The following is an 11227-nucleotide window of genomic DNA, read 5'->3' as shown; positions in this document are numbered from 1 at the left end:
CCACACCTAACTGCAGGAACCTTCGCCGAGGTCCCTGGGGATTCGCCTGCGATTCCGGCGCCGGCCAAAGCACCTACCACGCCCCTGCTTGCGCGCGCAATGACGCAAGTGCGTCGACGCCATTTTAGCCAGTCACGCTGCACTAATGCCTGGCAGCCATTTTGTTTTGGGCACCAAGCGGGAGTTGGCGGCGCCGGCCTTGGTGACACATACGAAGGGAAGGAAAGGGCAGGCCTGACGAGCGGGAGGAGCGGCCGACTAAGTACCCAGCCGCAAGGAGTGAGCCTCGCGTCATACCGTTTAAGCATCTAACCCAACCGCCCAGCTAGTTGACCCGAGCGGGCCCCATCAGCTCAGCTTCGGCCGGCCCTCGGCCCGCCCGCCGCAGCCGTGGTGGCAGCCCCGGGAGGAGCGCTGGCGTCCGTCTCCTTCGGTGAGTTTCTGCGGGGAAGCCGAGGCGGGGCGGCGCGGGCAGCGGGCCGGGCGGCGCGGGCGGCAGGTGTGGACCGAGCCGCGGGGCGCGCAGGCCGGGGAGGGGGCGGAGCCGGGAGGCGGGGGCTGAGCCGGAACCGCGGCGAGCGGGCGAGCGGGCCGGCGGCGTCGGCGGTGTTGGCCCCGCTGGTCCTGTATGGTTCCGGTGGTTTGGTTCGGGGTTTTCGGTCCCGAGCCTTGCTTATCTAGACGAGCGCCCACGCCGGAGCCCCAGCCCCCCCCCAGAGTGGTGGTGGTGGTGGGTAGGGGTAACAACGGAAATAAGCAACTGACCAGTGGCGTCTTGAGAGGCTTTGAGAATGGGATGGAAGGTTAAATAAATGTAAGGACTACGGGATTTAGCGGCCGCTCTAGGTGTTTGGTTTTGCGGCACCGAAATGGGACCCCCAAACCCTGCTTTGGCTAGACAAGCGCTCCGAGTTAACGTCCCCAACCTCTTATTTTTATTTATTTTAAAAAAAACCTTTAGTTTGAGGCAGGACCTCTCAAGTAACTCAGGCTAGCCCTGAGCTTGGCCATCAGGTCTGGCTACAGTTAGATTCTGTGGCGTGCTTTTCAGAGAGCTCTCAGGTTGAATACCCGAAGTAAACCTTTTCTGACTTTACCCTGCCGTATCTTACTAGAACTCCACTTGCATTCGGAGTTGAAAATCGGTTTTGAAATCAGGCATTTGTTCCTTTTGATTTGTCTATGTGAGAGAGAGTTCGTGCCTCAGTGTCAAGTGTAATCCACAATGACCTCACCCTTCCCCTGTCTCAGATGGGAATTGAATTTAGGGCTTCATTAGTGCTAGACAATCCCTGCACGCTGAGCTGTGTTAAATTCCCGGCTCCTGCACGCTTCCTGATCCATGTCTTTCAGTTTTCTATAGACACCTAAGATGCACCTAGGTAGCTCTCCCTCCAACCCCAGTTGCTGTTCCCCAGCCCTCGTGGCCAGATTATAGTTTAATTGGTCCAAATCCAGGCATTAAGGTAAATTAAGTTTGGTGTGGGGTCTTTTTCTTTAATATTCCTTGGCTAAATCAGTCTAGGATGAAAAGAAGAGTGAAAGCCAAGCTCCTAGGCCTTGTCTACATCTGATTCTGCCATTTTGGAGGCTTTGGCAGACATTGTCCATACTGGGGCTTTGACATTTTAATAAATTGACAGACTTGTAATGTAAACTTAAGTTCTTAAAATGAATTTTTTTTTTTTTTTGGTTTTTCGAGACAGGGTTTCTCTGTGGTTTTGGAGCCTGTCCTGGAACTAGCTCTTGTAGACCAGGCTGGTCTCGAACTCACAGAGATCCGCCTGCCTCTGCCTCCCGAGTGCTGGGATTAAAGGCGTGCGCCACCACCGCCCGGCTTCTTAAAATGAATTTTAATATGATCTTCAAGAGTTTGTAATATAGGCCAGCCTTTCCGTGGTTTATGCCTTGTTCTTCAGGAGACTGTAATCAGCTGGGCTCAGGCCTTTTAATCACTTGGGTGCAGAAGTAGCTGGTCTACTGGTCGAGTTCCAGGACGACCAATGCTACACAAAGGAGCCCCGTCTCAAAAAAAAAAGCCAAAAGAAAAAAAAGGAAATAAAGAAAACAAGATCTTGATTATTCTGATTTAATTTATTCATTATGCATATTGTCCTTTGTAGATTCTCGGGATTTGAAGATGGCTGCTCAGTCGGCGCCGAAAGTCGTGCTAAAAAGCACCACCAAGATGTCTCTAAACGAGCGGTGAGGCAGCCAACAGCAACTTCAGCTCCTTCCTAAGGAAACAGTACTTAAGTTGGCCCTGGGGTCCAATAACAAAAACCAGTTGTAAGCTAAATAACAGAAGGCTTCAGACTTCTGTTCTTAATTGCATCTAATGTGGTACACAAAACAAATTGGGCGGTTGTTTCAAAACCCCTTATCAGTAGATAAGCTGTCTGAACTATTTACCTGGTGGGATATATTTTTTTGAAGGACTCCTCACACTGCTCTTTTTTTAAACACTGATACAGGTGGTGCAGCATGGTGATACGGTGTATCCTGGCTGCAGTAGGCTTGCTGCCTAGTCCAAGACCAGCAATGTTGTGTCTGGCCTGTAAGAGGCAGGTAGCAAGCCGTAACTATGTCCAAAGGCCCCTGAATGTCATTCTTGGGCCTTGTAAGAGGCACTTGCTTTGCTCCATTTCACTTTCTTTCCATTCTGCTTTTTAGTTTGTTTTGTTTTGAATTCTTTTGACAGCCGTGTGTTTTCTTCCATAAAACTTAACAGAAATGATAGAATGTCCTCATAGGCTCTTAAGTGGTTGCATTAATTTAAATTTCTCAGAAGTACTGAGTTAGAAAAAGTGATTATTTGAAGACTGAGAAAAATTTATTTATTTAAAGGCAGTTTTTGTTTCTGAGAGTTTCATTTATTTGGTGTCGTTCACCATTTTATCATGTTGTTGCTAGAAGTTCCAAGACATTTAATGTCTGTTTTTGCTTCTAAAGCAAATGTACTTCTCTGCTCATATTTTAAGATGTGATACGTTAATTACCTCTGTTCGTGTGTTACTAAGTAACATGTTAGAATATAATAAATTTACATAATTTGTCTGTACTATTTCAGTGGACTTTAAAGGTGGTTTTTCCTCCTGTTTGTCCTTAGAATGAACCCTTCCCTCTCCAAAGGTGTAGGCATTTTGTTTGTCTTTGTAACTGCATCTCTGTCTCTTGTCATCATACTTGCTTAATGCGTGTTTTTCATACTTTCCACTTCTCTAAGAGCTGTTATCTGAGCCCTTGTTATCACTTTTAATTGTGCTGCACTTGACTGCATTCTGAATTTCTGGTTCTTGCAAGTTTGTGGAAACAGAGGAGTCTTTAACCCACATCCACCTTGATCCAAATGTGCCACTTTAAAGTTCGTGGGATCTGGAGCTCCTGGTCTAGCAAGCCATGAAAATGCCAATAAGTGTTTTATAATAAAGCTTTTATTTAAACACCCATTTTGTTCGACCTTGAAGCTTTACTAATATGCTGAAGAACAAACAGCCGATGCCAGTGAATATTCGGGCTTCGATGCAGCAGCAGCAGCAGCTAGCCAGTGCCAGAAACAGAAGACTGGCCCAGCAGATGGAGAATAGACCCTCTGTCCAGGCAGCATTAAAACTTAAGCAGGTGAGAGAATGTGTTTTGGCAGTCTGTCAGGCAGTCCACCAAGGCTGTCAGGATATAATGGATGATTAGAAGATGGCTCAGGCAAAAGCTGAAACTTCTCTGAACAAATGCTCAAAGAATTCCAGTTTGGGCAGGTACCAATTAAGTAACTTTTTTTGGTTTTGTTGTCTTTTCTTTTCGGGACAGCGTTTCTCAGTGTATCCCTGGCTGTCTAGTATTCACTCTGTAGATCAGGCTGGCCTTGAACTCAGAGATGCATCTGCCTCTGCTTCCTGAGTGCTGGGATTAAAGGTCTGTGCCACCACCACCCGGCTTAAGTAACTTTTTAGTACTTTTTTCCCTTCGGGAGTTTTGACACCTCTGTAGGTTTATCAGTGAGAATTAATTGATTGTTTTCTGATCCTTGCTCTTGAAATAGAATTTTTTTTTAATCTTTTTCTACAAAGAACTTTTATTTAGTCTGGGAGTGTTGTTCATTGGTAGAGCACTTTCCTAGCAAGCACAAGGTCCCCCCTGATTGAGTTCTCACCACTTCCCAAAAAACAGGAGAATAATCCCAGCACTCGGGAGGCAGAGGCAGGCGGATCTCTGTGAGTTCGAGACCAGCCTGGTCTACAAGAGCTACTGCCAGGACAGGCTCCAAAGCCACAGAGAAACCCTGTCTCAAAAAACCAAAAAAAAAAAAAAAAAAAAAAAACAGGAGAATAACTTTGTTTTAGTTGCTTAGCTATATATAAAATGATTTCCAAGCTAGAATAATCTTAGTCTTCCTAGTGCAGAGTCTGAACGGCCTGGGTCTAAGGTTTTCAGTGTTTTTACATCACAGTAGAACAAGCATACAGGATGATCAAATGTTAGTTCTCTTTCACATTTCCAGTACGAGGTAATCCTGTTCAGGCCTGAAATAAATCCTGCTCTTTATTATTCGTAGACTTTATATGCAAGTCCGGAGAGTGGCTGTGGAAGGATATGTCCAAGCTGTGGCTGGGCGTCCAGAGGGCGGTGCCATGCAACTGTAAGGACTTTAACTGGTAGCACTGCATGGCTGTGCATAGAATCAGCACTTATAACACCCACCCCTCACTCTGAACCTTTGGGCTCACTGACTGAAAATAAGCAAGGCTTTCTGCTTTGTCTACCTTTCAGCCATGGAGTGGTTAGGTTCATCCGTGACTCAGGAGAGCAATAAGCCATAGGCCCACCATTTTCAAAGAATAAATAAAATTTATGACATCTCTGATAATGCTGTGCCAGGTCCTTTCAACAGGCTAATCTCTAAAGCAGCAACAAACATGAGCATCAGCATTGGTGGGACGCTCTGAATCTGTTCAGTAGCCCTATGTCCTGTGAAGAACTTGCAGTGTGGCTCGTGCAATGGAGGGGCTTTTTTTCTTCTACTTATGTTAAGGCCAGATGAAGGGTATACAGTGGTTATCTCAGAATTTAGAGGCATTATGAGTTCAAGGCCAACCCAAATTTTGTTTAGTTTTTGGTTTTTGTTATTGTTTGGTGTGCTTTTGAGGCTAGTGTCTCAATATGTAGCTACTACTAGCCTGAACTCTATATGTAGACCAGGGTGGTCTCAGACTCACAGAAATGTAACTACTTGTACCTCCAGAATACTGGGATTAAAGGTGTATGCCACCCACCACACCCAGATCAAACACTAAATTGTTTTTTTAATTTAAGTATATATATGTATATGTATATATGTGTATGTGTGGTTAGTAGCTACTTTATTATGCAGCACAGCTCTGGAGTAAAAACGGAGTAGTGCTATGAGTATTCTATGAGTGTCCAGGATGGGTAGAGACTGAGGATGGAGACGGACTCCCCGCTCTACTGTTCAGGAGAACGAGTATACTCAGTAATTGAACATGAGAATGCAGTTGTTACTTCATAGCTGTGTGCTAGTGTCTGGAGGTACAGTTCAGTGGTAAAGTATATGAATTTCATGCCCACGCACCACAAAAAATAATTACTGTGGTAATTGGGGGAGTAACAAGACAGGCCCTTGAGGTCGCTTTCGCCTGCCTGTGCTAAGTGCCTAATGATAAGAGCCTTTCTCCTCTAATTGGAAGCATTTTAAGATTTTGTGTCTGAAAGCTAATGTTTCAGCATCTTTTGCAGAGCTCTTAATTGAGGGAAAGTGTATATGCACAGGCATTTGTATTTGTCTGTGCCATTAGTGTGTGACAGAAGTGGATTGTGTGCAAGAAGACCATTTTCATTAATATTGACTGGCTTTATGGAAGACCAGAATGCTAGTCTTGGTTTTATTCGAAGCTGTATTGTCTCCTTTTCCTTTGAAGAAATCTATCTGAGATGTGATCTTCAGAGCCTTTGGAGAAACTAATTATTGAAAATTAATATATCTAGTATGTACTTATTCTCTGTGTGGTCCTTTGTGGTTAATAGATTACTTGTTTTAACATGAATTTAACTGACTCTCTATGAAGATACATTTGGATTGTGTGTTCAAGGCCATTCTTCTGGCTTAAGAAAACTGTTGGCAATGGGAAATGTGGAATTTACAGATTTTTAAGAAATGAGAGGATTGTTGATTTTGTTTGTTTGTTTATTTGCATCTTAAGGTAAAAAAAAAATAAAATAAAAAGGATCGTCTGGCGATAGATACTCAAAGGAAAACTGGAACACACTGGCCTCTTTGACTGAGAAGCCAATCTTGTCCTTAAGTCTCAAGAATTCAAGTGAACTTGTAATTTAAGTTTACCAGAATGTGATGCACTTCCAGTGGTGTGTGAGTAAGCATTTCCAAACAGTGTAGTTCTTGGGCAGGTATGGATGAAGACACGTGATTGTCAACCTGTGGCTAAGAAGCATCAGGTTTGCAGCTACTGCTGTGTGACTTGAGTAGTCATTTTAGTAAGGTTGTCTGCGCTGATGCCAGTGTTGTACACCATGCTAGAACTTCTAGAGCTTTTTTCTGGATCAGAATTCTACTTTATCCATATTTTGAGGTAAATAGGTCTTTTTTGTTTGGGATTCTATGTTACTCACAACAGGCTTATACCCTCCACACCAGGTGCCTCACTTGCCTCTTTTGTCCCTATACTTTAAACTGCCTAATCCCACTGAATTGCTTTTTTTTGATCTCAATCCTCTAACACCTTTTTTTCCAGAAGAGCTTAAAGCAGCGCCTGGGTAAGAGTAACATCCAGGCACGTTTAGGCCGACCCATAGGTGCCCTGGCCAGGGGAGCAATTGGAGGAAGAGGCCTACCCATAATCCAAAGAGGCTTGCCCCGAGGAGGAGGACTACGTGGGGGACGTGCCACCAGAACTCTGCTTAGGGGCGGGATGTCTCTCCGAGGTCAGTGTTGTGTGTAGCTGATAGTGGTTGGATTCTATCCTCTTCCCCTTTCTCTTGAGCTGCTTATGGTCATATTTGTTTAGCATCTTTAATCCTAAATTTGTATTAATCTAATTAATAACTTTTGAAATCACATTTTTAGTATGCTGCATGTGTTTTATCGATATCATTCCTTTTCTGATAATGTACAATGGTGAGAGGCTATGACCTGCATAGCAACAGGTAATTCATATCATCTCCATTCCATTTGAAAACACCTGCTGCTGCTTGAATCAAAGCACATTCAAGTTCTGGAAATAAATCTTAAGAAATGTGTGGTTAGCATGTGCGAGGCCCTGGGTTGAATATCCTCAATACCAAGAAAAAAAGTATGGGTCTTTTGACCTGTGTCATGACTAACTGACTGCCTTCCTGAAGCGAAAAACTATTAATCTGGAAGAAAGGGGACAGTTTGATCCATAGTGTCTACCTATCTGTATCATTCTCTTGGGACATGTTACCATGTTCCCTTTGTAAAGTTCTTACCCCTCAAGAATATATTGAAAACAGGAATTAACGTTTATTTTTAAATCTACCATAATGCCAGGCATCTGATGTCAGCTTCTTAAATTCATGAACTTAAGTCCCAGCTTTTTTTCCCCAAAGATGGCTATGATCAGAATTACTAAATTGAATAAACTGCTTAATCTGCTCACACACACTGTGCAGTTTGCCCCACCCAGACTAAACATTAACTAATTATTACTATTTAACCCTCACCGCCTTCCTTTGGTTAGAATCTACTTTGTCTCTCTTGGATTTACCTGCATATACATTGTATGCCTCCTCTCCAAGGTCAAAACCTGCTCCGAGGTGGACGAGCCGTAGCTCCCCGAATGGGCTTAAGAAGAGGTGGTGTTCGAGGTCGTGGAGGTCCTGGGAGAGGGGGCCTAGGGCGTGGAGCTATGGGTCGAGGCGGAATCGGTGGTAGAGGTTAGTCAGCTACCAACTTCAGAGAGTAGCTCCCCTTATTTTCCTCCCTTCAAAACTCAGAGCCACCTTTCTGCACAGCTTCAAGTCAGGCAGGCTTGTTTGTTTGTCTTGTTTGTTGTTTTAAATCTGGCTTGTTTTCTAAATTAACATGCTGATAATGCAAAGGTCTGTTAGGATTAACAGTCAGATACATTTTCCAGAGCCACATTTTAGCATTCTCCAGGTTTTTAGAAATTTAAATTGTTTATTAAAATGATGCAGTGACTGGCTTGGAATTTTTCCTTTTTCTGTATCTACCTGTTGTTGCCACCACCACCACCATTACACACCCATTCTATAGGCCAAAGCCAGTTTAACGGAGATAGATGAAGTGGAACTGAGGTGAAGCACAGTGAACACTTACTGGCTGGGTTCAATCTTACACCCCTAGAAACAAAGTAAGAGGGAGGTGAAGGATGTAGCTCTATGCTTAGTCTGCATGAGACTCCAGATCCAGTCCAACAGTGCTGTGTGGTAATGGGATGAGACCTGCCACCTGTTGTTGGCACTGAAACCAAGGATTTATGTAGGATTTATGAAGAACCAAACAAAGTTTTCCTGATCGATGCTGAAAGATGTGTTTCTACCAGTTAGCCAGCTGGCTGTTGTTAGTAATCTTACCTTGGTGCCTTGATTCTTGTCTTGTGAGATCATGGACCAAATCAGAAGAGTTTAATGACGGTGGTGTCAGTACCAAATTTCATGGGAGGTTTTCTGGCTTAAGAGTTTAACAAGAAACTCCCAACACCTACCTGTTGATGGATTGAACAACTTACTCTAGTAATCTCTATAGATAATTGTTCTTGTTCTTTCTAAAGTGTGGGATAGGTCTTCATAATCCACAACATTGATGGTGCTGAAGAATAACTTAGGACATTTGATAACAAGGGTGTATTTCTTTCTCGGCCATTCTGTGTCACTTGGCTTATTGAATGAAGTATGAACTTGTATGGGTTTCAGGATTTCCAGATTTCCAAGACAGTTTCCAGATTGTCATGACATGGTTTCTGAGAGAGATTTCAGAGGTTAGGAAAGACTAGTCGATTTTGAGAAAGCTGAGTGTTAGGTTACTGAATTGAAATTATTTCTCAGATAATAGTTGTCCTAAGGTGACCAGTCAGAGAAGTAGCAGCTAAGTTTTTTCTCTAGAATAACAGATGAGGTGATACAGAAGAATACTGTGAATACCCTGGATTCTCTGTGCCCTTTTTACTGCCTCCTAACTAACTAGGATTATATATTTTAATTTAATGTATTTTAATTATGAACTTAGTAAGTTCCAAACTTTTGGTGGTTCCTTTGTCTTAGGAATCTTTGCTAATGTTGTTTAATTTTTTTCAGCTAATTATACACGCCTATAATCCCAGCAACTGGGAGGCTCTTGTTTTTGAGACAGGGTCTCCTGTAGCCCTGACTGGCCTTGAATTTATGATTCTCCTGCTTTTGCCTCCCAGATGCTAGAATTACAGGTGTTCGTTATGTGGTGCTGAGGATTAAACCCAGGGCTTCGTCCATACTAGACAAGCACCCTACCGACTGAGCTACACTCCTGCCCAGAAGTGCAAGTTTAAAATAAGGCTAGCTGGTCTGCATGGCAAGACCCTGTCTCAGAGTGGGAGGGGCAGATTTTTTTTTTCTTTTAGTAGCATTTAAAGATGAATACATAAGAGGGACTCATTGTGTGTGCTTTCCATGTATTGCTTTCTACCCAGTGTGTTTTTTGTTTTTCCATACTTCTCCTCTTTACCCTGAGCTCATCTCAGCTAGGCCCCCAAAGTATAACGGGGCACTTTTTCTAGGAACCATCAAACCTATGTGTAACTATCTTCTTTATTTTTTTTTTCTTTTTCGATTTGGCCAGGTCGGGGTATGATAGGTCGGGGAAGAGGGGGCTTTGGAGGCCGAGGCCGTGGCCGTGGCCGAGGGAGAGGTGCCCTCACTCGCCCTGTATTGACCAAGGAGCAGCTGGACAACCAACTGGATGCGTACATGTCAAAAACTAAAGGACACCTGGATGCGGAGTTGGATGCCTACATGGCACAGGCAGATCCTGAAACGAATGATTGAAGCCTGCCTGCCTACCCACTGTTAGACTCTTGTTAAAGTCACCACATCTATATAAAAAAAAAAAAAAAAAACAAAAACAAAAAAAACAAAAACAAAAAAACCTTGAGAAAACATGAGAAGAAATCTGATTGATGCTGGAAGGACCTATCACAATAGGTTGTGGACTTGCCTGCTACCAGATGGGGCATTTAGTCTGTTCCGTCTACTTTTTGATACTGTGTTACATGAAACCCTATTTTCCTTTGATTTGGTTGAGTTTGTTTTGTTGTTTATCCAGTCACCCAGACTTCTATTTCAACAGGAATGCGTTGGCTTTGTGAGTAGAACTTTTTTCCAGTCTGCTTCACCTGCCATGTACGCTGTCATTTTAATATTTCTTCTGTTCATCTTTATAATCCCAGAAAAAGTTCCCAGAAGGAGCCAGTGGGCTCTGGGATAGAATTCTACATCTTCCTTAAAAGCTTTCTGGTCGTAGCTAAAACTCTATAAAGGTGTGTGTCTGCTAGGTTGATGGTGAAGTGGTCATTTGGAGATGCTGCTCCTGCTGCTGGGCCAGGAAAGGCTTACACGAGGTAGCACTGGGTTTGCTCATTGACATTGCATATGTGGCAGCTGACTTTTCTGAGGTGGATATGTACAGTTTCCACCCTAAAATAAGATTTTTAAGTTTTTTTGGCTTTGTGTCATGTCCAAGAGACCTGTACACATTTAGTATAGAAGCCATTTGATGTGGCAGAAGATACAAGGGTGGGAGACTGTTTACAAACTAACTGCTGGGAATACTGAAATGCAGTTACCTATGTCCAGAACCAATCTTGGTCTAATCCACATAACTGCCTTTATTTGACCCTCTTGAAGGTTTAATTTCAACTATGTTTTGTCAGCTGTTCAGTTTCAGTGGAATCTTGTATTTCTGGTTCATTATAACAAATTGTTCTCTCAAATTCAACTCAAGCTTTCTGTTTATTTTTTGAGTTCCTTAAAATGGCCATATAACCAATTTTTGTGGTGTATTAATGTACCTTTTATAGTTGAAAATTCTCGTGTTAAAATTCTGGGGGTGGGACCCTCAGTGGTGTTGAATGCATTTAATCTCAGGAGAGGCAGGCAGGTTTCTGTGAGTTCCAGTACAGCCAGGGCTACACAAAGAAAGCCGGGCGGTGGTGGCGCATGCCTTTAATCAATCCCAGCTCTC

At 43.3% G+C, this 11227-nt stretch overlaps 1 protein-coding gene across 5 annotated transcripts; it reads left to right on the top strand.

Annotated features, from left to right (window-relative positions):
* The first annotated feature begins 293 nt into the window (after positions 1-293).
* On the top strand, positions 294-10981 carry LOC121450507 (chromatin target of PRMT1). 5 transcript variants are annotated; one of them, XM_041655460.1, is made up of 6 exons: positions 294-433; positions 2124-2205; positions 3468-3621; positions 6768-6954; positions 7789-7926; positions 9827-10981. In XM_041655460.1, the coding sequence occupies exons 2-6, from the start codon at positions 2141-2143 to the stop codon at positions 10030-10032; spliced, it is 750 nt and encodes a 249-aa protein (XP_041511394.1). In that variant the 5' UTR covers positions 294-433; positions 2124-2140; the 3' UTR covers positions 10033-10981. The 5 variants fall into 5 exon arrangements, with proteins under 5 accessions (XP_041511394.1, XP_041511392.1, XP_041511396.1 ...); XM_041655458.1 differs by having other exon boundaries at positions 6765-6954; XM_041655459.1 differs by lacking the exon at positions 294-433 and adding an exon at positions 612-814 and having other exon boundaries at positions 6765-6954.
* The last annotated feature ends 246 nt before the right edge of the window (positions 10982-11227 follow it).

This window comes from Microtus oregoni, unplaced genomic scaffold (genome assembly GCF_018167655.1).
Source record: "Microtus oregoni isolate MIOR12 unplaced genomic scaffold, Mior012 000007F_ref0000211, whole genome shotgun sequence".
NCBI classification, from domain to species: Eukaryota; Metazoa; Chordata; class Mammalia; order Rodentia; family Cricetidae; genus Microtus; species Microtus oregoni.
This window is presented reverse-complemented; position numbering and strand designations above follow the sequence as displayed.

Bases quoted from the DNA above. Each gene is read 5' to 3' on its own strand.
- LOC121450507 (XM_041655458.1), top strand. From the start codon at position 2,141: ATGGCTGCTCAGTCGGCGCCGAAAGTCGTGCTAAAAAGCACCACCAAG. The intron at 2,206-3,467 runs GTGAGGCAGCCA...TCGACCTTGAAG, and splicing joins AAGATGTCTCTAAACGAGCG to CTTTACTAATATGCTGAAGA. The intron at 7,927-9,826 runs GTTAGTCAGCTA...CGATTTGGCCAG, and splicing joins AGGCGGAATCGGTGGTAGAG to GTCGGGGTATGATAGGTCGG.